At 41.6% G+C, this 27,190-nt stretch overlaps 1 protein-coding gene across 1 annotated transcript; it reads right to left on the bottom strand.

Moving 5' to 3' along the window:
* Positions 1–26,803, bottom strand: HTRA3 (HtrA serine peptidase 3). Its single transcript, XM_075420439.1, has 9 exons — positions 26,304–26,803; positions 17,022–17,121; positions 15,032–15,254; positions 14,152–14,346; positions 11,672–11,704; positions 10,884–10,998; positions 4,002–4,050; positions 2,089–2,184; positions 1–976 (listed from the first exon to the last, which is right to left on the bottom strand). The coding sequence occupies exons 1-9, from the start codon at positions 26,725–26,727 to the stop codon at positions 811–813; spliced, it is 1,401 nt and encodes a 466-aa protein (XP_075276554.1). The 5' UTR covers positions 26,728–26,803; the 3' UTR covers positions 1–810.
* Positions 26,804–27,190: the final 387 nt, after the last annotated feature.

Raw genomic sequence — 27,190 nt, forward strand, 5'->3', positions numbered from 1 at the left:
TTTATACCAACACATTATTTCTGTAAACTTTAATCTCCTTACAGTAGAAACATACACAGTACAAGGCAAAAGTACTATAACAATTTTACAGCAAAGCTTACCAGTAAAATGCAAAACTAATTTGTATCAAATTCTTAAAAAACTGTGCACTTTCTCAAACTTAACTTTGTTCAGCACATCGTTTTGATTTATATATAAGGCATTAATTCTATAAGAATCATTTACTATATTCCAAAATCGCATGACCTGGGTGTAACACTCTATAGCCTGATACCATTTTTGTTCCTTTCGATATTTACAGATTTAATCTACCTGCATCGACATGTAGCATAGAAGCACTAAGAACAAATACAAGCTTTGCCGATACTAGTTTCACATTGAAAAAAGTTACATAAAAAAAAGCTCAGTTGTGCACTGCAATAGCTTGGTTCTGCTGCAGCCATGACTACCGTTTAAGAACAATTTCCCCTGTCGGCAGGCTTCCTCACTTCCAGTAGTATTTTGGTCTTTCAAATCTGCTCTGAACCTGCAGGAACTGGAAGTGGACCCCATTTCTATCAGCTATCCAAAATTTGTTTTCCTTCTCCCCCTGCCCAGACCACAGTTCTTAAATTTCTTTGAAGGTTAAATCTTCTGTAAATGCCATAATTGAATTCATTCTAGCTACTATGTACAGAAATGGCTCAGGCAATTAAGTTAGTCCACCTTGTCATTAGTCAACAGGAAGTATAATTACTGTAGCTGTAAAGGAGGTATCTAGTGTTCCAGAGTAAGCGAGTTTAATTATGGTGAGAGCTTCGTCAATTCTATTTACATGACAACTTCAGGCTCAATGTTAAATAGCAAGTCATCATTTCCTCTTCGAACTTCAAGTAGTAGAGGTGATTCATTCATCACAGCCTCTTGCAGGTCACTGGAAGTCATCAAAGGACGCCCATTGACTTTAACAATAATATCACCATCTTGGATCCCTCCTCTGCAAAGACAATAAAAAAAAGGCATTCTATGCAGAGAAAGAGTACAAAGACTATTCACCAACTCCTTGGCTGACATGATAAATTTTTTACTTGTTTTAGTTTCCATTGAAGGGAAACTTCACCCTTCCGACTGCAAAAGAAACATCAGCAGTACTCGCTAAATGCAAAATCAAGCTTGCATTATTTCTTTGAAGATTTTCTTCTAAAGCAGCAAAAACAAGTAGCCTAGCTTTCCTTTTGTCTTCCACAGAACTACAGCAAAGGGGAAAGAAAAGACTTTTAGCCATGACTGACTCACTCCACTCCATCCATTTGCAAACACATGCTTCTATCTCTCCAGTATGCATTTCAAGCATTGGAAATTAAAACACTCTCAACATCTCAAGACAATCAAAGTGTACCAACTGAACTATAGATAAATTATTTCTCTCTTGCTGTTCAAACGTAATCCAGAATAGCTCCTTTTATTGCCTTTGCATCTTCTTAATAATTCCTAAAATAATTTTTAGAAGTATCTTATTTATTTTTCACCTGTTCTGTACAACAGTCTCTTCTTCTAAGATAAAGCATTATCTCAGATAATAGCTCTGGCAATGCCTTATGTGAATGCTATCCTGTTTCCCGTATAAACCTAATTCAAGTTTCTATTTATGAATACAAAAATGAATCAAGTTGTGCCAGGGGAGGTTTAGATTGGATATAATGAAAAATTCCTTCACCAAAAGGGCCATCAAGCACTGGAACATGCTGCTGAGGGAAGGGGTTGAGTCATCATCCCCGGAGGTATTTAAAAGACCTGTAGACATGGCACTTGGAGACATGGCTTAGTGGTGGACTTGTCAGCATTAGGTTAATGGTTGGACTTGATGATCTTAAAAGCCTTTTCCAACCTAAATGATTCTATGATTTAAAAAGATCTGATATTGAAATACTTCACTTTTGTAAATGTGAGCAGAATCTTAGCACAAATATTTTAACATTTTTTTAAGCTAAAGGCACAATTTTTAATTGTTTAAATACAAATCAAGACTGGTACCATAAAATACTTGAATATACCTACTAGTATCTATTGGGAGATTTATTTATTGTGAAGAAAATGTGCTCTACATACCTATGAGAAGGTGAGTTTGGAACAACTTCATGTACATAAATTCCACTTCTGACATCAGGAAAATCAGCATTATTGTTTTTCAGTTCCTCCACCAAGCTAATGAAGAACAAAGTTACACAGTATTTGATTCCACTACAAAAGCAGTAATATTCAAAAAAATCTTATTTCTTAATTCTCAATTATTTCTTGTTTTTTGTGATGAAAAACGAATGACTTGAACAAGGGGCAAACAATTAACTGTCTTGTGATGAGAATGTAGGGGGGTTGAATGTGGGTTAAAACAAGTAACACAGATTTTAAGAGAGTCAAAACTACTTACCTGTGCAAAGCATGCTATAGTTAATGGTCTCATACACCTCCTGCAAAACCTGCCTTTTGCTGTTTGCAGCAGTAGCAGAGAAGGTACTGCAGAAGAGCACAGGGACAGCAGCACTGTCTGTCCTAGCTGCTGTACAGCAACAAAAGGCATTCCTGCCCCAAAGAATTAATGCTGGTGACCAGGCAGAAATTTGCTAGCAATTTCCTTCTTTTATTTTGCAAGTCATTCTTAATCTGTCTTTATCTAGAAAAATACAGCTTTTGATAACGTTGGTCAGCAGATAGATCAGAACTGTGAGTTTTCCAAGGAAGCTTCAGCTTCCCCATGTTTTCTTGAAGATTTGTTTGTGCATCCCTTTCTCAAGAAAGAAGACAGGAACCAGCTGCAAAACAGAGACTCTAAAAACATCCTCTCATTTCTGAGGAGATGACATCATTTCAAGTCTGTGTACATTGTGGGTTAAAACCCATTTCTAGGAAGACAGGGTTTTAAATTAATGATGGCTTACTCTGCTGTCCACCGTGAAAACCTGGGGTCCCTCAGATGGGAAGCAAGCCAAAATGACTGCACACAGCTTCATCTCGTATGATTTTGTACTGAGGAAGCTAATAACTAAATGACTAAAGCAAAGACACCAAGGAAAGTAGTCTTTTCCTGAAAATCAGCCTGGAGACATCTTACACTGCTCGATTAGATGCCACAAAAGCAGTAAAATCTCACATTGTGTTGACTTCACAATTACACAGAGATATATTTTGAGTTTCTCTCCACCGGTGGTGGCCCAGTGATGTTAATGCCATTACACCGATTCATTCCAGCCGAGGATCTGACCCTTTGGGGAGGATTGCAAGAGTGTAACTTAATAAACAAAAGTGGCTTTACTACAACCCCATCTGGAAATAGTCTTGCTTAATTTTGTAGTCTATTGTCACAGTAGAAACGTGCCTACTGCTGCGAAAGAACACAAGTGTAACAGCCCTCAACTTTTACCCCAGAATATATCCAGGTAATGGCAAGACACACAGCAATATGAAAGAAAAAAAGACAGTAAACAACTGGAAGAAGGTGTCCATATTCTGGCCTTGTTAACATGGAGGCACGAAGCTTTTGTTCTGCACTTTAGCAACTACTTTCTTTCCAGTTAATGCTTAGTTAGCAGCACCAAATCTCACATCATATGGCCTCCACTGGTACCGATAAAACTACTGCCAAACCCTCAGGCAGCTCATCTGTCATTGGCACTTATGGTCACCTGAAAGCAGCAGCTTGTTTAAATGTCACCTAAAACCTGGTGCAACTCCACACATCCTAATCAAAAACCAAAATCAGTGTTCAGGCTCTTCTTAATTTCCCTCAGCTATCAACAGGGCATCCACTATCATCAGTATTCTGAGAATGACTGACAGTGATTTTCCAGGTCTCAGAACACATATTTCACCAATATCATTAAAATGTTTGCAGACTTCATAGATGCTAATACCCACTTCTGGATTCTCCGCAGATTTGTAATGAAAGCTGAATGATGAAGTTCTGAACCCCTACGGACCACATTTTGTATGCAGAATCATACAGATTACCTTTCTGAGATACTTACGCAGGCGTTATTGTCAGCATTCTGATGCCAATGAAACGTTTCTTCCCATCTGAAAATAACACAGAGGATGTTTAAGAAATTTAGACAAACACTGACAAAAATAACTACTTTGATGACCCAAAATACCTGTCAGTTAAAACAGGATGTATCAGCTTTTAAGAAAACTAAACAGAAATCATATGCATCTACACTGGTTAGCCTTGGTGCACAGAATGGCAATCCCTCTCCCTGCAAGTGAGGGTAAGAGAGCTCATTTACATTTCCTTCAGGAAAATTTCTGTGATCTAGTGTCACGTGACAGTAAATGGAAAATTTTATAACCGACTATCATTTAATCTGAAACTGGTCAAGACAATTTAATCATATGGTGTTATCATTAAAATGTAGAAATGGGATTTAAAGAAATTAAAACCTCCACCTTTCAGAGAAAGGACAACCAAAAGACCCACACTGATTCTAATACAAATGGCTTGCTATTCCTACCCCAAAAAATGAAAAGCAAGTTAAAAAAAAAACAAACACAAGAAACCACAAAAAACCACAAAAAACCATAGACCTTAGCCAGAACTCTACAGAATTTTAAACGGTGAAAATCCACTCCTCTAGGAACAGCACCACTTTTCTGTAGTTGGTTTTTAGTAGTCACAATATTGCACAGCTGTCTTATGAAAAAAATTTAGTTTAATGACTTCCTGAAGTGAATGCTTCAGTAGTTAGTTATATCCGGTATGAAACAACATTTCCCCTTACTTGTTCCAGCATAGCTACTTCACAATTTCTTTGAGCTTATCCATATTCTCATGTAAGCAAAAAGTTTGAAAAGGAGATGTACACAGCCTCCTCTAGCTCTTATTCTTTCCAGGAAAAATAACCCCAAATAAAGGAATTAGTCCTGAATCTTACACATGTCCATTATTCCCATTAGCGTCAGTGAAAATGTTGACTACTAAACCTTGGCTTTACTACACTCTGAACAATCTTACATCTGTAGCTATCATCCCTGCTTTTCTCTGGAATGTTCTGGCTCTCCTCTAAAGTAAAACTAATGAGATCAAAATCAGTTATAGTAAGGGTGCCATGAAGAAGTCCAATTACTCAAAATCAAAGTCTGAAAGGCTTTGGGCATGGCCATGAACTAGTGTGCTCATAGTGCTTCTCTAGCCTACATGGCATAAATGTATGTTTTCACTTTTTAAAAATATCCAGACATGTTAATTCTCCAACCTGAAAATAATGCCCCCATCCCTGTGATGTGTACAGTTAAATGATGAAGGTGTCTTCATGAGACACATAGATGACAGACTCTCTACTGACAGTTTACTGTTTGCATTAAACAGTTTGCTGATGGTCATCGCCTGTGGAATGCAGAAATATGCAGAAGCACCAAGCATACTCCTGGGGCTGAGTTAGGAATGTTTACATGAAAGAAAAATGAAAATGAAGTAAGGGACAAAGAAACTGACCTGGAAGAAACAAAACATCAAGGAGGAGATTTGGGCAAAAACGAAAAACCACAGCAGAAATGCTGCTGATCTAAAAGGGAATTATTTCCCCAGTGGCTAATGACACCTGTAAAACTAAGGCTTTTTGAGGGAAAAAAAAATAAATATATATATATATGATGACTACAGACTTATGCACGACTAAGTCTCATTCCACCTTCATCTTTGGGCAGGTTGGGGTATTATTTCACTCCTGTTCATGCACTGAAATTCAAAATGGCCTTCAGCCCTCTCTCCACAAAAAGTTTGCCATACTGCAAATAGTGGTTCATACTATAACAGCAGCACGGTATTGTATAAAGTAAAACTAATAGCTATGAGCTATGGATTATTTTAGCTGCAGCCTACATTTCCTTCTCACCCTCCAGTCATTCTGTATGTCAGAATACAGGTAAAAAAAATCAGGCCTTTTGTTTTGCAGAAGTCTATCCCATTCAATTCAACCCAAGTCAAACATCTTGCACAAAACCCAAAGTTTTCATCAACAATAATTAGTGGGGATACAATTGTCCAGTTTATCAGAAGTATCAGTAGAGACTGAACAGGCACAGACAAACAGTTGTAGTGTTTTATCATCCTAAAGGACAGGCATTTTGACATCAGGGTTAAGTCACATTGGCAGAACAGAATGTGACACCTGCAGCTACCACTGTCATATTACATCTGCTCTGTGAATCAAAAGTCTCAAAACCCGTTGTTCTGGAAATTTGTGCAATCATGAGGCAGAAGAAAAAATAATTAAGAGAACTGGAATAAAGTGAGATCATAAATCTAAGAAGCATGTCACCAGGGTGAACTCCCAGCAGTAGTTAAAAGAAGGTTAATATGTTGGAACAATTAGGTTGAACAAATGTGAAACCACTGCAGCTTAAAGCTGGAGCAGATTACAGCATAGAGAGATACTCAAATCACATTTCATTCTTGTAAACACCAGGCCAGATTAAACACTGATTCCAGTGGTACAAAGTCAAGCAAACCAGCCTCAACCACCAGTTTAAAACAAAACTTGAATCTGTTCTCTGTTAATAGAAAGTCACAAGCAGCTGACCTCAAGTATCTAGCAGCAGTTCACTATTTACAGAGATTTCTGTTCCACAGCAAGGCAAGTATTTGCTTAACTGTTAGTTTTTTCTTTTTTTATAGATGCTTGTAACAATAGACATACAAACCAGACAGATAAACACAGGCTGAAGGCAGAAGTGTCTATGACTTAGAAACTGTGGCAAAAAGAACTGATAAATCCAAATTAGGGGGTCAGGTACTCAGACTCTTGTAGAGATGAGTAACTGGCACACAAGCATACCCATGGCAGCTGATTTCAGTGGGGCCAGGACATCACCAAGATCTCCGAGTGAAGAAACAAATCCTGCACTTTTTATTTAATTGGCAGGCAAAACTCCTACTTCTCTGCTCACTCCTTTTGCACTTAGATTGTCTTGCAGATGGTATGAGCAGTCCTGAAAACATTTAAGAAAGATATTCCGCTGCCAGACAGAAACCATGAAACCAGCTCGAGTCTATAATGCTGAATTACGTGCAGCATAGCTACCATATAAGCTGCACAGCTGAATTCAATCAGTAGCCTGAATGCGTATGCAGAAAGCCTCCTAAGCAGCCCTCCTGACTATCGGTAATAATTATCAGTAACAATCACACAAATACACAGGTAAGCATATACTTTCAACATAACTAATAAAGTGTTCTGGAGATGTATACGAGGATAGACATAAAATACTTGTTGGGTGTGGCCAACACGGAACTGCCCCATCTCTCCTTACCCATCTGAAGCAAGATTTATTTACTTTTCTGCTAACATATGACAGGCCAGGCTGATCTCTTATGCTTGATTTTCTGTTCAGTATTTTGTCAAATTGCTAGCTTTCTGTCTTCCACCCTAGAGAATCCATGTTTGAACACTTTCTAGTTTTACTGTTCTGCTCAAGTCTAAACTAGGAATAGATGCAGAGCCATGACTGAAACTAAGAAATTCCTATGGGATAACAACAAAAGACACTGAAGTAAAAAAAAAATTAGCCCATGCTTAAGTATCAAGATGACTTCCAGAAGTAAATACAGAACACACAGATGGTTAAAACTAAGATATAGATGGAGACACTCAACTTCATGCACCAGTTTAGGAATTCGTAACTACAAAAGGTGGTTAACATTATTAACGATGAACCCAAAATTAGCAAAGGCTTTAAGCCATTCATCAGATAAATATCTCTGCAGAGTGTGGTAAATCTTTTGTCAAAAATACATTCGGTATTATTATGTATTATACATTATGTAATATAGAATGTTTAGATAATAATAATCAGTGCAAATAATTCATTCAAATACCATCCTTTCCCTCCTGTTCCCCCTTTCTGCTCCTGTACTTTGGTAGATGATATAGTTGCAGTTATATACAATGGATGGGACTTCAAAAATATATGCCTTCTTAATAGAACTGGTTGTTATCGGATCAACTGAGACTTAAAAAGACTAAGCTCAAGCTTTTTACACAATATTCTGAGTATCTCCTATATGCCACAGTAAAGCTAGAAAGAACAGTTTCCTAATGGAATTTTATCATCTTCAGGCAATATGATATTTAGAGCAAAACGGTAATACCCTTAAACTTCTTTCTACGACCTAACTGCACCATAAGGGCGGATCCCACTCAAACGTAATTGGAGCAAAAGAAAACATGATAAAAACATCCCAAAAATTCTGCTTACATAAATTCCTTATGGCAAGAAATAACGCCTATACAACAAACCTGAAAGCTATTACTAAAAGCCTAAAAAATGCAAACTACGTCTCAAATACAGCTGAAATCTCTCCTGGAAATTCTCTTTCTCTACGCATCAAGGGCTTTAAGTGACTCTTCTTCTTTCTGCAGCAATAGTAGAAGAGGTACTTCAGAGTAGTGAAAAAAAATAAATTAAAAAATCAAACATTTGTAAAATCGCCTGTGCCCAGGGCGTGCCAAGTAGCAACAGTTACACTGATGCTAAAAGTAAGTGTGAATCCTTTTCCTTTGATTAGGGGAGAAGGAGAACGATCAGAAAGACCAGAGAGTACATTACAATCATAAGACAAATTTGAATATTTTATTATTTTTTTTTCTTTGAGTTCCATAGGCAAAGTTCTCCCAGGCCCCCTAGCTGGGCCCAGCAAGTTCCATCATTCTCTGAAAGCAAAGGTGCCTGCAGGAGCAAGTTGGCCTATTTCAGTGGTGGCGTCTCTAGCCTCCATTGACTTTCATGGAATCATAGAATGGTTTGGGTTGGAAGGGACCTCACAGATCATCCAGTTCCAATGCCCCTGCCATGGGCAGGGACACCTTCCACTGGACCAGGTTGCTCAAAGCCCCATCCAGCCTGGCCTTGAACACTGCCAGGGAGGGGCAAGCCACAGCTTCTCTAGGTAACCTGTGCCAGGGCCTCACCACCCTCATTGTAAAAAATTTCTACCTTGTATCTAATCTAAATCTATCCTCTTTCAGCCTGAAGCCATTACTGCTTGTCCTGTCACTACGTGCCCTTGTAAAATTCCCTCTCCAGCTTTCTTGTAGGCCCCTTCAGGTACTGGAAGGCTGCTGTAAGGTCTCCCTGAAGCCTTCTCTTCTCCAGGCTGAACAGCCCCAACTCTCTCAGCTTTTCCTCACAGCACAGGTGTTCCAGCCCTCAGATCATTTTTGTGGCCTCCTCTGGCCCCGCTCCAACAGGTCCATGTCTCTCCTGTGCTGAGGACTCCAGAGCTGGACACAGGACTCCAGGTGGGTTCTCACCAGAGTTGAGCAGAGGCGCAGAATCCCCTCCCTCAACCTGCTGGCCACGCTCTTGATGCAGCCCAGAATACGGCTGGCCTGTTGGGCTGCGAGCGCACATTGCCAGGTCATGCTGAGCTTCTCACCAACTAGCACCCCCAAGTCCTTTTCCTCAGGGCTGCTCTCAATCCATTCTCCTCCCAGCCTGTATTTGTGCTTGGGATTGCCCCAACCCATGCACAGGACCTTGCACTTGGCCTTGTTGAGCTTCATGAGGTTCACACACGCCCACCTCTCAAGCCTGTCCAGGTCCCTCTGGATGGCATCCCTTCCTTTCAAGCGTGTCCACCGCACCACATAGCTTGGTGTCATCAGCAAACTTGCCGAGGGTGCGCTCAATCCCACTGTCCAAGTAACCAACAAAAATTTTAAACAGCACTGATCCCAAGTTACCAAGCTCCAGCCGCTGTTAAGGAATTCCCCGGCAGATGGTGGGCTTTCTGCACAAGGCTTGGGTTCATGCCTCTAGAGCCATGCCTGCAGGGTGAGCCATTGCTCCTCCCTGTTTTGAAATGAGCAGTTTGGTTCTGAAGCGTAATATCACCAGCAATACAGATCTGCTTCTCTCAGAAGCCAACAAACTGTTAGCAACCTAGGTGAATAAACAGATACATAATTCTAAAACTTCTGACTAAGGGAATTTTCTGAAATAGCAGTATGTGAGTGAACACTGAGATCACAACGGTATAGGGAAACAACCCTGCCATCAACAATTGGATGAACTCCGGAGAAGACAAGATTAATGTGGAAAAGATTCAAGAAAAGCAGCAGCCAACAGTCATGATACAAGATGAGAAGGGTGTGGACAGATAAACTGGCAAGCAAAAGAGAAAGCAAGGTTTGGCCTGGATGAAGCATTAATAGATCAGCTTTGGCTCTGCAGCATGTAGTATGACACTTCCTGCAGTGTGACAGATACGGGGCAGGCATATAAAAAGAGTCCAGAGAACTGCAGTTGACAGTTGCTGATGTATTTAGATTGATATGCTCTTTGGTGCAGAGGCCTTTTTGTTTTTATGCCTCTCCATCTGCCTTCCCCATGTATTTCTTCAGGAATTAACACACTGGGGTCTGAGGGTCTATGAGAATATCCAATTACATAGCACTGACATAGACGACCACGGCAAAATAAAGATAATCTACTGATAGTGCACACACTACACTCCATCTGTGGACAAGTGTTTTAAAAGTTTTGACCTTACTCTCCACAGTACACCTTTTTGGTGGGACAGTATGTGAAAGAGTAGGATAAGACTCCTTCAACAAGTCACCATCTGTTCTTAAGATCATTTGATACTGTAATGACTCATCTGTGTTCTCACTGTCCTCAGAGGACCTTTTTCCCAGATTTACACAGACACTGTCTAGTCTTTGGGGGTTAGAGTAATAAAACTTCTCTCCCACTTCTGTGAAATTGTTTTCTGTTTCTAAGTCTATGGTGTTCTATATTGTAAAATAACACTGCTCCTTTCAGTAACAGGATCCCAGACCCACGTCTTTTAGCACTTTACCAACAGATCAGGATAATAATTGGAAGATGTCACTGTTTCTTGCAGACTTTACCTTTGCTTTGTTTGTCATGAGACTCTGTGAGAAACTGAGTGATGCGGTCTGAAGGAATAGCAAAAGAAATTCCAGCTGTGACCTTCAAGGTGTTAATCCCAATCACTTCACCATCCTGTTGAGAGACAGCACCCAATTAATTTGCTCCTAAGTGATAGGGTCCAGCTCACTGCCTAGCATTTCGTGTTAAAAGCCAGTGTAAGAAATTTTACAGCGTTGTAATCACTCAAAAAACAAACATTACTTGTAAGGGAGGATCTGGGCTCTGATTCACAATCCCTTTTGCATTTAACTGTGATGGCCAGAGAGATTACAGTACAGTTTCTTCGTCCAAGGTCCATCCCACCACTCAGCAAGAGACTCCCTCCACTGAGCAGGCAGTGGAGTCACTACTACCACTACAGCCACAATTCACCAACCTGCAAAATCAGTGCTGGTTTAAAGCAACCGATTTTCAGATCAGTTGGGCGGATTAACCAGGTCACTTCCTTGCCATGCATCCCAGGTTTCAGTGTGAATGAGCACAACTGCTCCTACCAGATCCCGCTTTCCTTACTGCTGTGCAAAATTTCCTCTGCTCTACAGGGAAATGTTTTTCAATGGTTTATGAACTGAGACCTAACTGGCATAGTTTGTATTAGTTTCAGGGTATCTGCCTACCATTAGCTTGAATGACTGGAAGGTGGTATGACCTATGGATCTTTTAAAAAAAAAAAAAATATTCTCCCACTTATTTCAAACTAGCTCTTGAAACCAAACAGAACAAAATCCAAGTCACCTGGACTTACCAGATTAACTAGAGGTCCTCCAGAGTTGCCATACTGTAAAAATGACATAAAGGAACAATAAATTGGTGCTTCATTGTAAGAAATGTAATTTTCATTTCAAAGAGTATTTTGTTTGTAATAAATGAAAAAGAGCAGGTTATTTCCTAGGCAGCACTGAAGGCCACAAGATTGATCACAGAAGATTACAGGCAGGTCTTACCCCACTCGTCCATACTTATGATTGGATGTTTTTTCCTTTCAGAAACAGGCCTTAAGTTAGGAGCAGCAACTTACCACTCCAAATCATTAGACCCGAAGCTTAGACCCAGTGCTTTACATGTTTAATCACAGCATATTGCTATGAGGTAGGTACTATGTAAGGATTTAGTAACCCCAGACATGCAACACTCTCTAGGGAGAGCACATAGCAGCTCTGAGCAGTCTGAAATTGCCTGATACCTAATGGCCTTCTAAGGAAACATCCCGCAGGACTACAGGAAATGGGAGTTGGAGAAGTTCCTTGTCCATCTTCATGTTGGTTCAACAAGTTTATTTCTGAGTGAGGCCGGAGTTTTCAAGTAGGTCTACTGAATAGCCAAGAGCAGCAACTTAACACTCAAAATAAACAAAAGCCAAGTGATGCATGACAGCAACATGAGCCATATAAACTGTTTGCACTTAGATAGTACTGAGCAAACCTTATAGAACCTCAGACAAATACAACAGACATTAAAGATTTAAAAACAGCTTCAAAGTCTGAGTTTAAACAGAGATCAGTTTTTCACGTTGTACATTTTCAGTGATCAGAGGCTACAGACTTGATTTTTGTGTCTGACTGAGACAAAGGAACCAAGATAATGATTTTTCAGCCTTCCTCAGCATGTCATCTTTCATTCACTTGTCCTCTGCTTTAAAGATGTGATACTGAAAGAACTTCAACATGTGCAGCGTAGCTCCATCTAGGAATGTGTGGCCCTGCTTTCTCCTGCCCTGTGTTCCTGCTGTCCTAGCGTTTCCCAGAAGGCAGCTGCATGCACATTCCTGCAGGGAAGTCTTGGCTGAGCCACAGGAATCCTCTGAATAGACCAGCTCTCAAACTCCTCCCATTCTCTGGAGAAAACTAGTGCATTAGCTAAGCACAAAGCATCCCTATGCCAGGGACTATCTTTGCATTTTGCGCAAAGCAAAAGATGGCAAAGCAATTCAAATATATTGTCATTTTCCTTACCTCCTCTGCTATCACTATTCCATTTGTTCCAGCATTATCTGACACACTCTGCTATTCCTGTCTAAACTTGCTCATTAGCTCTTGATGGCAGTGAATGCCTAAGTATATGCAAGAAAACACTTTGATCTCGATGAATGTGTATAGGCAAAGTCAAGAATCTCATGTTCTAATTGTGTCTCTGCCACCAATTCAGTGTGTGCTCCCAAGAAACCCATTTTGCATAAGTTCTCCTATTCCCAGTAATTCCAAGTAAATGTCTTAAGAGGTTCAGCTCCTGGATCACATGGAAGCCTTTGAAAAATCTCACTTTCATGTCATACCTTAGCACAAAAAGTAATTACCCTCTTTTTTCCATACAATTTCTCTTGACAAGTCAGTGTTGATAAACATTTGTGAAGCACTTTGCATGTGTAAAACACTAAGCGTTATGACTTGTTATATCCAATTTGATACTGAGGTTCAGCAAATAAGTCCTGAAAATACTTTCCTTTCAATGTATAACAGATTTAAGCCATAAAATTTCAGGCCATTTTCTACCTCAGATGTGTGCAGTGCTCTTTTTAGAACCACTATGAGTTATATACACACCCAAGGACTTTACTTAAACTCTTTGGATCCCTCCAACCTGCTGTGAAGGGATATTATTTTCTTGCATTTCTATACAATATGCAGTGCTATGACCCTTAAGTCTGAACTGTATCTCAAACTTTGTTATTTTACATCTAGATTCTTACTTGGAATGTGACGTGCAAAGGGAAAACAAGAACAACAGCAAAAAAATACAACCCAGCCCTCTCCTTAAGTTCTCACCTGGGTGTCCTGTCATTAAATTGAAGCAGATACCATGAACTTGACTACTCCATCTGGTTCTAATGCATGGAGATGAAAGAAACCTTGGCTCTATTCTACAGCTTGCTTGGCCAGATCAGCTGAACAAGCAGAGAGAGAAATGGGTTGATTTATTGCTGGTCTGTACAACCATGTGTTACTGCACGAGATCCACAGAATGAGAAGAGTCTGTCATATGTAACATCCTCGTGGACAACCTCAAAGAGGGCAGTTTTATTTAACATACCTTCCACAACACTACTACCTGAACACAACTTGCAGCCACTGCATAGTCTTTTATAAAATGTAGAGCCTATCACTGTTTTTAAACAAAGCTGCTTTTATTTAGTGGATTCATCTTTCAGAGCACGCACTTTGCTGAATAGGTGGGGATTTGAAGGCCCCAGGACTATGAAGCTTAGCTCCTCACATACCTAGTACTTACATTGATAATGGCATCTGTCTGAACGTAATCCATATCCGAGTCCCGCAGGCCAAGTTCTTTACCATCTCGCTGAGCAGTGCTGACAATACCAGTTGTCACAGTGTTCTGTAAGGCAAATGGACTTCCAATCGCCACCACAAATTCTCCTGGCCTCAGATCAGCAGAGTGTCCCAGTAACAATACTGGTAGTTTTTTCTTAAATAAACACAGAAAGAAAGAAATAAGCATTAGTTTATAACTGCAAATAACCTCACTGGAAAGATCAGCCAGAAGTTAGGAACATACACTTCCCATTACATTAATGAAAGAGCCACTCATTATCACATACCCAAAAACTTATGACGGGTAAAATTAGCATACTGCAGGGTGTTACTGCTTTAAACTGTCTTCAGAAACAAACTGCTAGCAGAAGCACCCTTCAATTTCATCCAGACAAAAAAGCCAGCAAGATTCTGAATCAGGTCTCCCTGTTTTCCAGCAGATTGTCCTCTTCTCCTCCTCGAAACAGCATACTAACCAGCTGCTGACCAGCCTGCCACTCTCCCTACACTATGTACCACCTTGCAGTCCATGTACTGGCACTGGATTAGCCAAAATAGCTTGGATCTTCAGGTAAAGATTGCAGAATCTGGCCACATATTAACTAAGCTGCACTTTTTTGTTGTTCTTTTTTAGCAGTTCCTAGCACAGAAGACAAAGTAATTTAATTCTAAGATACGAAAAATTTCCAAGCCTACAGAAAGTTTGTTCAGTACATTGTTTTCCCCAGATGTATTTCCAAGGAATCCCTAAACACATCTTCCAGCCAACCACTCTGTGCTAATAATGAAACTGAAATAGGGTTCCCAAATTAATTCATTCATCTGTTTATGCCACTCACCTTAGGGTGAATCTTTATCGTTGCAATGTCAGATTTCTTGTCAATGTCTTTGATGGTTGCTTCATAGGTATCTCCATTCTGTAGTTGCACTTTCAATTGTTGTCTCCCTGATATAGCATTGGTGCTTGATACCACATGGGCATTGGTCACAATTAAACCAGAATCAGACATAATAAACCCAGACCCACTGGAAAGCGGGACATTTCGACCAAAGAGAGGGTGCCTGTACAAAAAGCAAGTACTTATAACTCATAAGGGAAGCATAACTTAGAGAAGACTACATTAGAAATCACTTACCACATTTCACCCTGAGAAACAACAAAGCATTTGATGACCAATGTTACAACCCTTACTAAAATTAAATTTAAAAAAATGGACAAAGAAAAGATCCTTTTCAGAAAATTGTGACTGCCCCAAAGATAGGAACCGAGGTTTTCAGACAACCTGCAGGGTCCTTTTCCTTTGGTTTCCAATTTTATTTTTATAGGCTTTCTTGGAAAGAGGCTAGGTGACAAACAGGGAAGGAGGAGGAGTCCATCTGATCCCACCAGTTGCTGCTCCTGTACAGGAAGAAAATGACTACAGGAGATAGTAAAGCTGAGAAATGGGCTGATCCTCTAATGAGTAAAGGGGAAGAAGGAGGAACCTTGCAGCTGGACAGAGAAGTAAAGGAAGAGGTGACATCTCAGGGAATCACGAAGCCCAAGTGCAGACTGGCAGGAAAAAGTATGCCTGGAAACTGAAAGGACTGGGAATGTGAAAGAAAATCAATGAAAAATTTCAACAATGGGTAAAACTTGGTGGGAAAGAACATTTGCTGCAATAGAGACAGCTAAAAGACTTTATAAACTGTTTAAAGTATTATGACTTTTCTCTATGAACAATTGCTGTAATGACCTTCAATTTGTTAGGGGAACAGAAAGTGCCTGGGCAGCAGAAGATGAGAAAAAGTCCACAAATTCTTCTTTCTTCCAAGATGTGGTCCTTATTAGGAAACTGTCTGAAACGTCAGGGCTATAGAAAGAATTGGAGCCAATCCCAGGCAGAAGGCAGTATCACAATTAGCACCCAGCAGGCTGCTGGACAAACATTTACTTATAGGGAAAGAACAAACAATCTTAACTTCATATGCAAAGATCTTAGACAACTTCAACTGTAACATTCTCTCAAAAGACCAATGACCATGTGCAAAAAGCTATGTCTCAGAAAACCTGATTATCTTGATTTTGCACATTAAGAAAGCGTATAAAAGTTCTCCAGGAAATTCCTATGCCTATGCAAAATTAGAGTAGTCCAAGCAGAAGGGTATTCAGGTAATGGAGTATACACAATATTTGCAGTAATTTGTTCTGACAGCAGGTTGGTTTGAGCAGTCAATGATAAACCTGCCTCCCAGGCTGTTTTGAGCACTCAGTGTTAAACTCACCTCCTCAGCTCCAGCTTCAGTACGCTGAATACTGGTATGTTTTAGTCAGCAATCCAGTACATTTTTTTTCTATCAGAAACCATTTCTGTGTTTAGATAGGTTACGTCCGGTCAACATGCTACCTCTTAATGTTCTCCCTACCAAAATAAAATCATCTCTCACTGAAAGTAAAATAAACAACTAGGAGCTGTGTTTTTCCAGCTTAGCTTCTGCACTTGTTTTTTTTCAACTGAGATAATAAATATAATCCAAGAAGCAACACTTTTTAGCATGTTGGCCTGTGTTTTAGTTTGGAGGCCTGAAAAGACCTCCAAAGACGAGACAGACTTATTTTATGGCAAACAATATGTAAAGTACTGTAAAGACTGTAAGCCCAATAAAATAGATCTACTAAACAGGAACAAAACACACAAATGGGTGGTTCTCTGGGTAAATGAGGCTACTGTATCATTTCTGAGTATTTTGTGAACTTCAAGAATTCAAAGTGAAAGTTATTACACTGGAAAATCTTTGTAGACCTTTGTTAAACAATGTAATTAAAACACAAAGAATTGAAAGTGTTACCTGAGGAAGAGTTCAATATGCACAACTGCAGGTGCAATCTTTTCCACCACATCTGCTATGAAGTTGAACTTGTATCTTGGGCTGCTGGACTGTAGGTGACCTATACTAGCAGAAAGAATTGTAAATGTTAATAAGACAATATCCTTTTTCACAAGTAGGTGAGTTAAAAATGTTTCAAATTGGTCTGGTTTTCCTGCTGGGATAGTTTCCAAACGAGCACTGGAAAAGGAATCAAAGTCATTAAGGTTGTTCAAAACTCATCCAGCTTTTTGCTTCATCCTGAGAAAATTAAACATCAACATCACTTGGCTGTAAGTTCTTTGATTTTCTTGGCAGTCTACAACTCTTGTCTGGAGTATTTTTCTCAGGACAGCTACTATTATACAAAACACATAGGGTCATAGGATAAGTCAAGTGGAAAGGGACCTCAGGAGGTCTCCAGTTCAACCTCCTGTTCAAAGCTGGGTTGGCTACAAAGGCAAATCGGGTTGCTCAAGAGGCTCTGTCCAGTTGGGACTTGCAAACCTCCAAGGACGGAGACTGCAGAAATGCTGTGGGCAACTTGTCCCACTGCTTCACTGTCCTCCATGAGGTAAAAGTTTCTTAGACCTAGTCAAAAAACCTCTCTTTTTGAGACTCATGTTTCAACTCATGCCCATTGTCTCTCATCCTCCCACCATGCACCACTCCAAAAAGCCTGGCTCCATCTGCCTGTTAACTTCCTCAGGAGTACAGGTAGGCTGCTGTTACATCCTCCCGAAGCTCTATTCACCAGGCTGAACAAGCCCAGTTCCCTCAGCTTCTTCTCACAGGAGACATGTCCAGCCCCCCCAGCCATTCTTGGGACCCTCTCCTGAACCGACTACAGTTTGTCAATGCCTTTCTTGTATTGAGGGGTCCAAAACTGGATGCAGTATTCTAGATGTGGTCTAACTGCTGAGCAATACAGCTGCAGCATTTGGGATCCACATTTAGAACAGAAGTTAAGATTTTCTTGAAGCAGACGCATTAGAAATCTGCTGTAATCATTAGAAATCTGCACCTGAAAAGTGCAAAGATTTCCAAACTCACATTTCAGCTGTCACAAGCAGCTGGACATAGCAACAGATTACTAAATATTAAGAGTTCTGATAAAAGTCAGTGTGATACCACGTTAAACAGCACTATACACAGCATTTATGAATATAGAATGTAATTCTGCAGAATGAAGATCTTGGAGAGGGAAGAAAGCCCACAGCATCCTGGCTTCTAATTTCACAACATCGCAGATTCTAACATCACAAACAATACTGCTTGTGCTAGAATGTCATACTCATCTGCAATCCGTAATACATGGGGACACATCACCGCATATTTTAAACATATGCTAGGGGACATATCGCCACACTCAAATAGCCACCTCATGTTCACAGACTGATGCTTTAAAATTAACTATGGGATCTAGGGAAGGGAGTAAATGAGTTGTGATCAGATACAGCAATAACATTGTTAGCTTTCTTGAAATCTGGTGCAACGGCACACTGTTTATCCCAGGAGACAGAATTCGTTTTCTGCCTTTTAGTCAGGAGCAAGAGGCTTCAAGTTCTAATTTCTAAACAATATCAACTCTTCCGAAGTGATTATTTGAGCCATCACGATTTGCTCTAGGTTCAACTCATGCTAAAGGATGAACTTACTCCACAGTAGCTTGTGTGCCAAGTCAGTGCCTGGTCTTAAGGATTCTAGATTTGCCTGTTTCTAGATGACATATTAATGAGTCCAGATACAGATTCTCTGCTTTGAAAGTATATACTTTTCCTTCATCAGCTGCCCTTTACCCAAGTTTTTAAAAGGAAAGTAGGTAGGGGGCATCACACAAAAAGGAAAGATACACAGAAAAGAAAGGAGAGAGAAGTTTAAGAGAGAAGAGTTCCTGTGCATTGAGGTATTCTGGGTAGTTCTTACTTCAAAGATATTTTCACCAATCTGCACCTACAGGTGTTTTACTGAACATTGAACGTTATAACCTGTAAATTACTTGGGATGAATATAAAGATTACAGCACAATGGAGTCTAACCTATTTGTAGAAAAAGATGTCTTGCTGATCTATTCCATTTTTTGAATTAATTCACAAGATAGTAGGTGACAGAGAACTAGTTTCTACGGTCTCTCAGAAAGTTTTCACAATAAAGTATTCAATGACCTACAAAGTCAGAAAGTGAGAGGCCTCACATTACCAAACTATCCAAAAGACCTGAAGCAAAGACAGGAACTTATGGAATGGACCCAACACTGGTACCAAGGAATAAAGTACTGAAGAAACCAGATCAAGATAATTAGGCATCTCTCCATAGGAGTCCATGAGTTCTTTCTCCTGTTACTGGACATGGGATTTACTTCTGAGGGAAAGAAACCATGTTTATATTTATCAAGCTAAATTTACATGACACGGTATAAACAGAAGGAACAACTTGGCAGGACTAGATTCAGTCTATCGTTTTGATGTACATTCTCATGCACTCTGAAAAATCCCTCTAACCAATTGAATATACTTGTTTCAGTACTTAGTTTAACTAAGACACACTGCAAACAGAAATCAGAGGACAGTCAAATCTAAGCACAATATACTGTTATTTATTTTGCTTACTGGGTCACTGAAGATTTATCTTACCTTTACCTCACAAGCAGCTTGCCTGATTATGCAGTATATTCTCTGAAGTCTACTAACATGACTTTGAATACCTGCATACACAGCAGTGTTCACTGATGGGATATAACATTACCATCACATTTATGTTAATTGAAATGACTGCACCTATGAAAGACAGTCGGCTAGACCCTCAGCTGATGAACTAACATAGTACCGAGGGGAAAAAGTACAGTGAATGCATGCTTTCAGTTGGTGTAAATCAGCATAGCTCTGCGCAAGTCAGGGCAACTAAATCCCTTTGCATTTGCTGAGTACTGAACTGCTGGGCCCACGCCAAATTGTCACAGCACTGCACATGGCCAAAAGCAGAGGAGATCTGCCAAAGAACTCACTTTTGCACCAGTCCCAACTAGCCACCAGGGAAACGTCATGGGTGGCAGAGGCTTCCCAGGTAAGATTTGGGGTAGGCAGAGAGAAAATGTCTGAGAGAGGTAGCAGATGAATGTAAACATGGAAAGAGCCGAAGAAAATATAATGCAGCAATACAGAGAGGAGACTGTAAAACTGAAGAAAAGTTTGTCTTCTTTCCATAGCATAGTGCAAGCATTTCTCAGTCTAAGTAGAAGTCCAGAACCAATCTGCTGGGGTCAGAAGACAAGAACACTCAAACCTGAAGGTGAATCCAAATCTCCACTCTATATTAAAGGGAAATCTGAAGCAAAGGAGGATCAGGAATAACGGACATGCAAGCTTCGTAGCAAAGGTGTAGCTGAAGATCTACTAGTCTGAGTAGAGATGAGCTGTTCTTACTGTTGTCTGGTGGGGACTAAATACTGCTGAAAATTGACTTATGAAGTTGAGATGCCTCCATAGAAACTAATCGCTCTTGAATTCTTTTCTTTAAGCTGGGAGTGATGAGAACCTTTACCCACTATATGACATGCCAGGAACTCAAAACTGTGGACTTGGACGATGTAACTGCAAACTAGCATTTACTCTCACACATGTAGCCTTATTTAAGGGAACTGAAATGTTGGCTATTATTAATAACATTTTAGTGCATAATAATTAAACTATTGATTTTCACCAGAAGTTCCCAATATACTTTGAAAGGGAGAAAGTGCAGCCTGAGAAACTGAAGACGGAAGCAACATCCAACATTGTATAAGCTGTGTAAGGTCACTGTGAAAACAAGTGTTATAACTGTAGTAGCAGAATCAGGGCTTTATGTTAGACCTTCAATCCATCCTTTAATTTGCAATAGTTGGTAGACACTAGCTGCTGCTACAGTTCTTATTAAAACATAAAATTAAACATGTGTCTTCCCCCTCCCCAATACTCTTCCTGTCTTGCAGCCTTTCACGCAGCTCTCAGACTTCTGCTGGACTGTGAACACAAAAACTCTGAGTTTACAGCAGCTTTGTGTATTTTGACCTATTGACCTACTGAGATTTGCCACATATTTTTTCACAGGTCTCTCAATAACATCCATTATTTTCCATGTTATTACTACATGTTCAAAGTCATCTCACACTAACCAAACCTAATTTATCTTGGCAAAAAGCCATGATTTGATCCAATTAACTGTCTGTTGTATAACAAAGATATCAAAGGTGCTGCAAACAGGTTGTACTTGAAGCAAAATCAAATTTATACTGTATGAGTCTTTAGCTTTCTACACATTTCTTAACCAGAAGAACTAGATTTTTCCAGTTTGCTCCATAGCCACAAACCAACCAGATTTTCAGCAGATCTCACCCCTCACCCTATCATTTCAGTTAAGTGATTAGATCTTCAGAAGCTCTCCAGCTCCTCCCACAGAACACTCAAAATACAGATTTAGATGCAAGTGCATAAACTGGAGTTAACGATGCTCAACCTGTTCTGTAAGATTTCATCTTACATTTCCAGTTCTATGGGCTCCAACAACATTGGATTTACACAGCTAAAGCTAAGTGCCTGCCAGGTAGGAGTATCCTTATTATCAGCTTAAGACTTTTTCTGCATAGTAGTGTTATCTACAGATTATGAGTTCATTTAATGGTGTTTTATTTATTTTCGTGCAGAGACAACAGAGCCACTCCAATCTCCTTAACAATCCTGTAAATCAGGAACAACTCCAACAAATTTGTAGAGCCTAAGTAGTACAAAGAGAACTGGAAAAAAAACTCAGCAGAAATAAATCATCATAATCCCACCAAAGACAATAAAGCTAGACCCATTTACACCTGCAAAAGAATTAAATCCAATCACATTCAATGCTTTCTTAAAGACAACACATCGTATTAAAATCCACAACTTTATATTCATTAAGAATTTGTGAGCCTGGGAAACGTGTTCTTTTAAGGTTGTTCCCTCATCTCCCTTTTAAAACCAGCTTCAGAAAAGATCTGTGTGTTCAGCAAAATTATTATGTCTAAGGGAGGACTGCAACCTGGCAGATCTGATCACCAGGGATAAACACTGTCCCTACTGTGCTTTCATGGAAAGAAATGAAAGACAAATAAAAGATTATAACGTCTCTGCTTAAAAAACAGAAACATCTGCTGGAAACATAGGTTCATGGGCAGCTTTTCTGATGAATTCAGCATTGAGATCAAGTTGCATAGCTGTGCACTGACCATAAAGCCTTGGTGAGTTTAATGCCACATTATGGTTCAGGCAACTTGTTTATACAATGGATCTCTACCGTGCACAGATGAAACCAATCTGGTGAACCAACACCAAAGTGGCTTTCTTGTGCAGTGCAGCAATCACAACAGCCAGACTGAGTCGGACTGGCACATGCCTTGCAGCACAGACACCTCACTGCCTCACTGACTTCAGATGCCAGTTATTCCTCCTTCCCAAGAGACTCTCATAAGGAGATGCAATGAGAACATCTCTTTCCTGTTAGCTATCCTATACAAAGCAGTGAAGTATTATACTCCGAATATTTACCAAACACTGTACAATGTTCAGCCTTAGCTGCAGGAACTCAAAACAAACTCAGACATAAGGAAAACAATCAGTAAAGAAATGTGACTAGAGTTTGCATTTCCAGCCAATACCTTGCAGTGCATTTCCCTAAATACAGCTGGAAGCAGCTGTAAGGCTTTGATGACAATAATATCAGCAGGAGACTTCAGTGTCTCTTACTGGGCCAAATTCTGAGAAAGGCAAGTAATTATCTGCTCAGTAGTTCCTCTGTATCTTCAAGGTTACGGACAGGCACACTCCAAACACCCCATGCAGAACTGCTGTGCAATGCCTCTGCTCGTGCATTAATCCTATTTCAAATGGTTCTTTAGGGAAACTGAACTTACAGCGCCGTATTTGACTGACATGGGTGAGGCTTTACATCATAAGCACTTTCCGAGAGTGACTTCAGTGAAACAATGCAGAAGCACAGTCATGCTTAGGCAGAAATCTGCAAAGAATCAGTGTCAAAGGCAACGTAATTGTTTTCTGGTACTTTTGTCCTCAAAAGTTTTCTAATGGATCTTTTAGTTTTCCTTGTTGCATTGATAAAATAGCACCCTTATTTTTAAAAAAAATAATTTTTTGCTTCCATGTCCTACGTGAAAAAATACAAACCTGTTGACATCTGAACTGTCTTCACAGAAGCTATTAGTAAAATAACACTGCGGGGAATTATTAACTGTACTAAGAATGTTGTACTGAGAGACCATAAACAGCCCTTTGTGCAACAGTCTGACATAAACTGGACATAGACTGCAGGTGACCTTTTGAATCCTTTGAGTGAGGAGTCTGACACTTTAATAGATTGATCTGTGGCATTGTTAAAAGTTAAGATTTGCTGCAGTGGGAAACAGGGCTCTGTAAGAATGGGTCTGATCATGGAGGTTGTCTTCCATAAATGTTTATACCACTACTTACACGTTAGCCTGAAATAGCTTGTCTTTCTCACAGTAGGTGACAGATGGCACAAGAAAAGCTAGCTGCTTCAGAAAATTCTCATATATTAAGGTATGTTGTGCTGAAGAGGAGAATGAAATAATTATTTGTAGCATAGAGTTTAAATTTGTCTAGGAGTTCTGCGGACTGTTCCTATTAGCATCTCAGAGAAGTCCATAGGTCTGCTCAGGTACATAAGGCTAACTGCACGAGTAAGTTTTCAGGGCATATGCATATCAATGGCACATCAATGTTAGAGTTCCTGTATCGCCATGCAGTGCACACACCTCCTGTAGTTCATTGTATCTAAAACCTAAAATTTGGCACGGTGTTCTTCAAGCTAATCCAGGCCTTCAACAAAGAAAATATATTTTAAATTCTGTCAAATTTGGAATTATCACTTACTTATCCTAGGCACCTCTTTCCTCCCTTCCTTTCTGCATCCTTTATTATCCTTTATCAACCCTTTTTCATGCATCCTCATTCTCCACACTTCTGTCACTAGGAAACTACAGTTAAATTCTCTCAGCCTCACAGCCAGAATCTAACTTAACATCAACATAAGCAGCTGGAAATGGACAGGAGCAGACATTTCAAAATCTGCTCCTCAGGGTCACTGCATGTTCTGAAAATGGTCTAAGCCACGCCACGTAAGGCTTCTGTTATCTGAGATTGTTTTAATATATGTATGGTTAAAGGAAACTGGATTTACTTCCTAACTAGCTCACCCCTTCAAACTCTGAGTCATTTGAGGCCAAATTTCTTTCAAGAACAGGGAAAAGAGAAACTCAACAGTAATTCTGAACTGTCGACTTCCCTTTAAACCTCTTATTACAATCATTGCATGTTATTGTTAAAAAAAAAAAAATACCATAATTGAGTTCTATTCCTGGCTCAACCACCAACTCAGTCTGACCTTGGGCAAGACACTTGGTTTCTTTAAGCTTCAGTTTGTGCAGCTGTAGAATTGAATAAAAAAAAATTAAAATTTAACAGAGAACCAGATGCTTCATGTAAGCTGAGGTTTTCTGAGACAAAAAATAAAGCCAAAACAAAGTGAACACTAAAATAGTTGCTTGACAAAAAAAAAAAGTTACCTCTGTCTCATGGCTCCAAATTCCTAAGCCTATTAACAGTAGATTCAGGAGGATTCCTTAAGGAAAATGTCATATATATGAAACCCCAAGCACTCAGTAAGTCCTTACATGCAGGCTAGCTCACTCATTTCGGTTAAACATTATGATTATTTCCCATGGATCAGCTCCAGCCGAGTATCAGGAGTACTAGAGCTCACGGATGCTGATGTGAAAAGGAAGAGGCAAACAGCAATTTATAACTACAAAATACTGGAGAGACCGATCATTGCAGCTCCAGGCTGGCATCTGGAGCGATCCTTGGCTCTGACAAGATACTCCTCAAGGATCTCCAGGAATAGCGTTTGACCTCCTCCCTCTCTGCACCACAGCCTACCTTCTCTCAGGAGCAGGATATATGAAAGGTCCCCTCTTCACAGAAAGGCTGCAATAGTAGCCCTTTTCTCTCTGACCCCTCCCAATAATTTTGGCAAGTTTGCCATCTATGAATAAACAGGATGGTTAGTGGTTCACCTGACATAATGGAAACACTAATGCATGATTTAAAATTCCATTATACATACGAATTTTCTTTCCAGGAACACTATGAGAAAGGTAGCAGAAGTAATCCCTTAAAATAACATATCAGTAAGTATGAGAAAAGATATTAGCAGCATTAACACTTCCATAAAGTGACTTATTTTAATACTAAAAAAAAAGTAGCAACTTCTGTGATTACTGAACTTTCTGCAGTTAAACCATCAAGCCTGAAGTTGCCACAGCATATCGCAATACCAAACCAAAGGCCTTAGTACGTGACCTGTTACAAACAGAAGAGCATTTGATATCCTAAGTGTCAATATTTTAAACTGTAAAGGAGGTTCACAGGCATTTTTTTCCCCATTTTAGATTCTACAAGACTACAAAAACCTCATGAAAAGAAAACAAAACAGGCAAAAGACTATGTTTTAGGTGTTTTATATACAACAGGGTGCTTTTTCTGCCCTGCTTGAGCTACACGGCTCTAAGAGGCATCTTCTGCCCAGCGATGCCTGCGGGTGAACCCGGTCAGCATCCCACAGACGGCCAGGGAAGGAAGGCCCCAGAGCACGAGCGTTCCCGGGTCCCTGCTTTGCTGCTGCAGGCCACGGTGCAATGGATCCTGCGACGCCGCCCAAACGCCACCGCCAAAGCGCCTCGGCAGCGAACACCGACGTTACGAAACGGCGTCGGCAGCACGAGAGCAAGCCGGTACGGCTGCCCTGCCAGCGCACCCTGCGTTCCGAAGGGCCGGCGGCTGACGACGTGCCCGCGGCCCTGCCCCGGCAGCCTGACGCCCTCCACCCGGCTCACGGCCATGCTGTCGCGGGCCTTTGCCTCCTGCTCGCGGGAACACCGCAGCAGCGACACGCGCAGCGCCGGGGCGTCCACCACCAGGCTACCGGGGGAAACCTTCCCACACCTCACCCCGAGGCCTCTGGCCCACGCTGAGGATCACGGAGGAGGCCTTTTGCCAAGCAGAAAGGACCTGAGCACCCCTTCCCCTTGACCCTGCAGCCTCCTGCGGTCCCTGCAGCCACCCGGCCTTCCCAGCTCCCTGAAGACGACGGCTCCTCTCAGCCCGGGAAGCACCGCGCCCCCGCCGCCCCCCGCCCCAGGGGCCGGCCCCGCCATGCTCCTACCCGATTCACAGGCTCCCTTCTGGACCTGGGCGACGGCGGGCAGGCCGTGCTGCAGCGCCTTGCGGCTCACCGCCTTCAGCTGGCAGACGTTGTCGTAGGTCCGGCCGTCGCTGCCGCACACCTGGGCGCTGAGCCTGCACTGGCAGACACCCTTGGCGAAGCGCTTGCCCATGGGGTAGCGGCAGTCGAGGCTGTCCCCGCAGGGCGGGTCTTCCTTGCGCCCGCAGGAGTCCCCCTCGCCCGCGGCGCAGATGAGGCAGCAGCCGCAGCGGTCGGGGACGTAGCCGCTGGGGCAGCTGGGGCTGGGGCACTTGGAGACATCGCAGCGGGTCGGGCACTTGGCTCGGGCCGCCGAGGGCTCCGCGGCGCCTGGGCTGCAGCCGAAGGAGAGCAGGAGCAGCGGGCTCAGCAGCGACACCCGCATCCTCGGCGGGCTGCGGGTGGGGGCAGCGGCGGCGAAGGGGTGCGGAGCCCGCCCGGCCCGCGGGGAGGAGGTGGAGAAGGCGGGGGAAGGTGCAATCGCGGTGCAGCGAGGGAAGGGAAAGGGCTTTATGCACACACGGGCAGGGAGAGCCCCTTCTGCCCCGAGCAGGGCTTCTGCGGGCAGAGCGGGAAAGAGCAGCAGATGCGAGGAAGGAGGCTGGAGTACGAAGCCGAGGAGCCGAGGCCAGCCCAGTCCGCCCGAGCTCCGCTGCTCCCCGGGACTAGCTCGCAGGGCTGGGGCGCCGAGCCATGGCCGAGCAGCCGCGCAAGGTGAGCGCCGTCCTCCGGCGGCCGCGGGAAACAGTGAGGACGGCGCCGCGCCGAGCGCCGGGGTTATATGGGGGACGCGCCCGGGGCCGCCGCCTCCAGCAACAGCCGCGGCAGCCCGGCGGCGGCCAGGCCCC

Source organism: Opisthocomus hoazin, chromosome 5, assembly GCF_030867145.1.
Source record: "Opisthocomus hoazin isolate bOpiHoa1 chromosome 5, bOpiHoa1.hap1, whole genome shotgun sequence".
Taxonomy (NCBI): Eukaryota; Metazoa; Chordata; class Aves; order Opisthocomiformes; family Opisthocomidae; genus Opisthocomus; species Opisthocomus hoazin.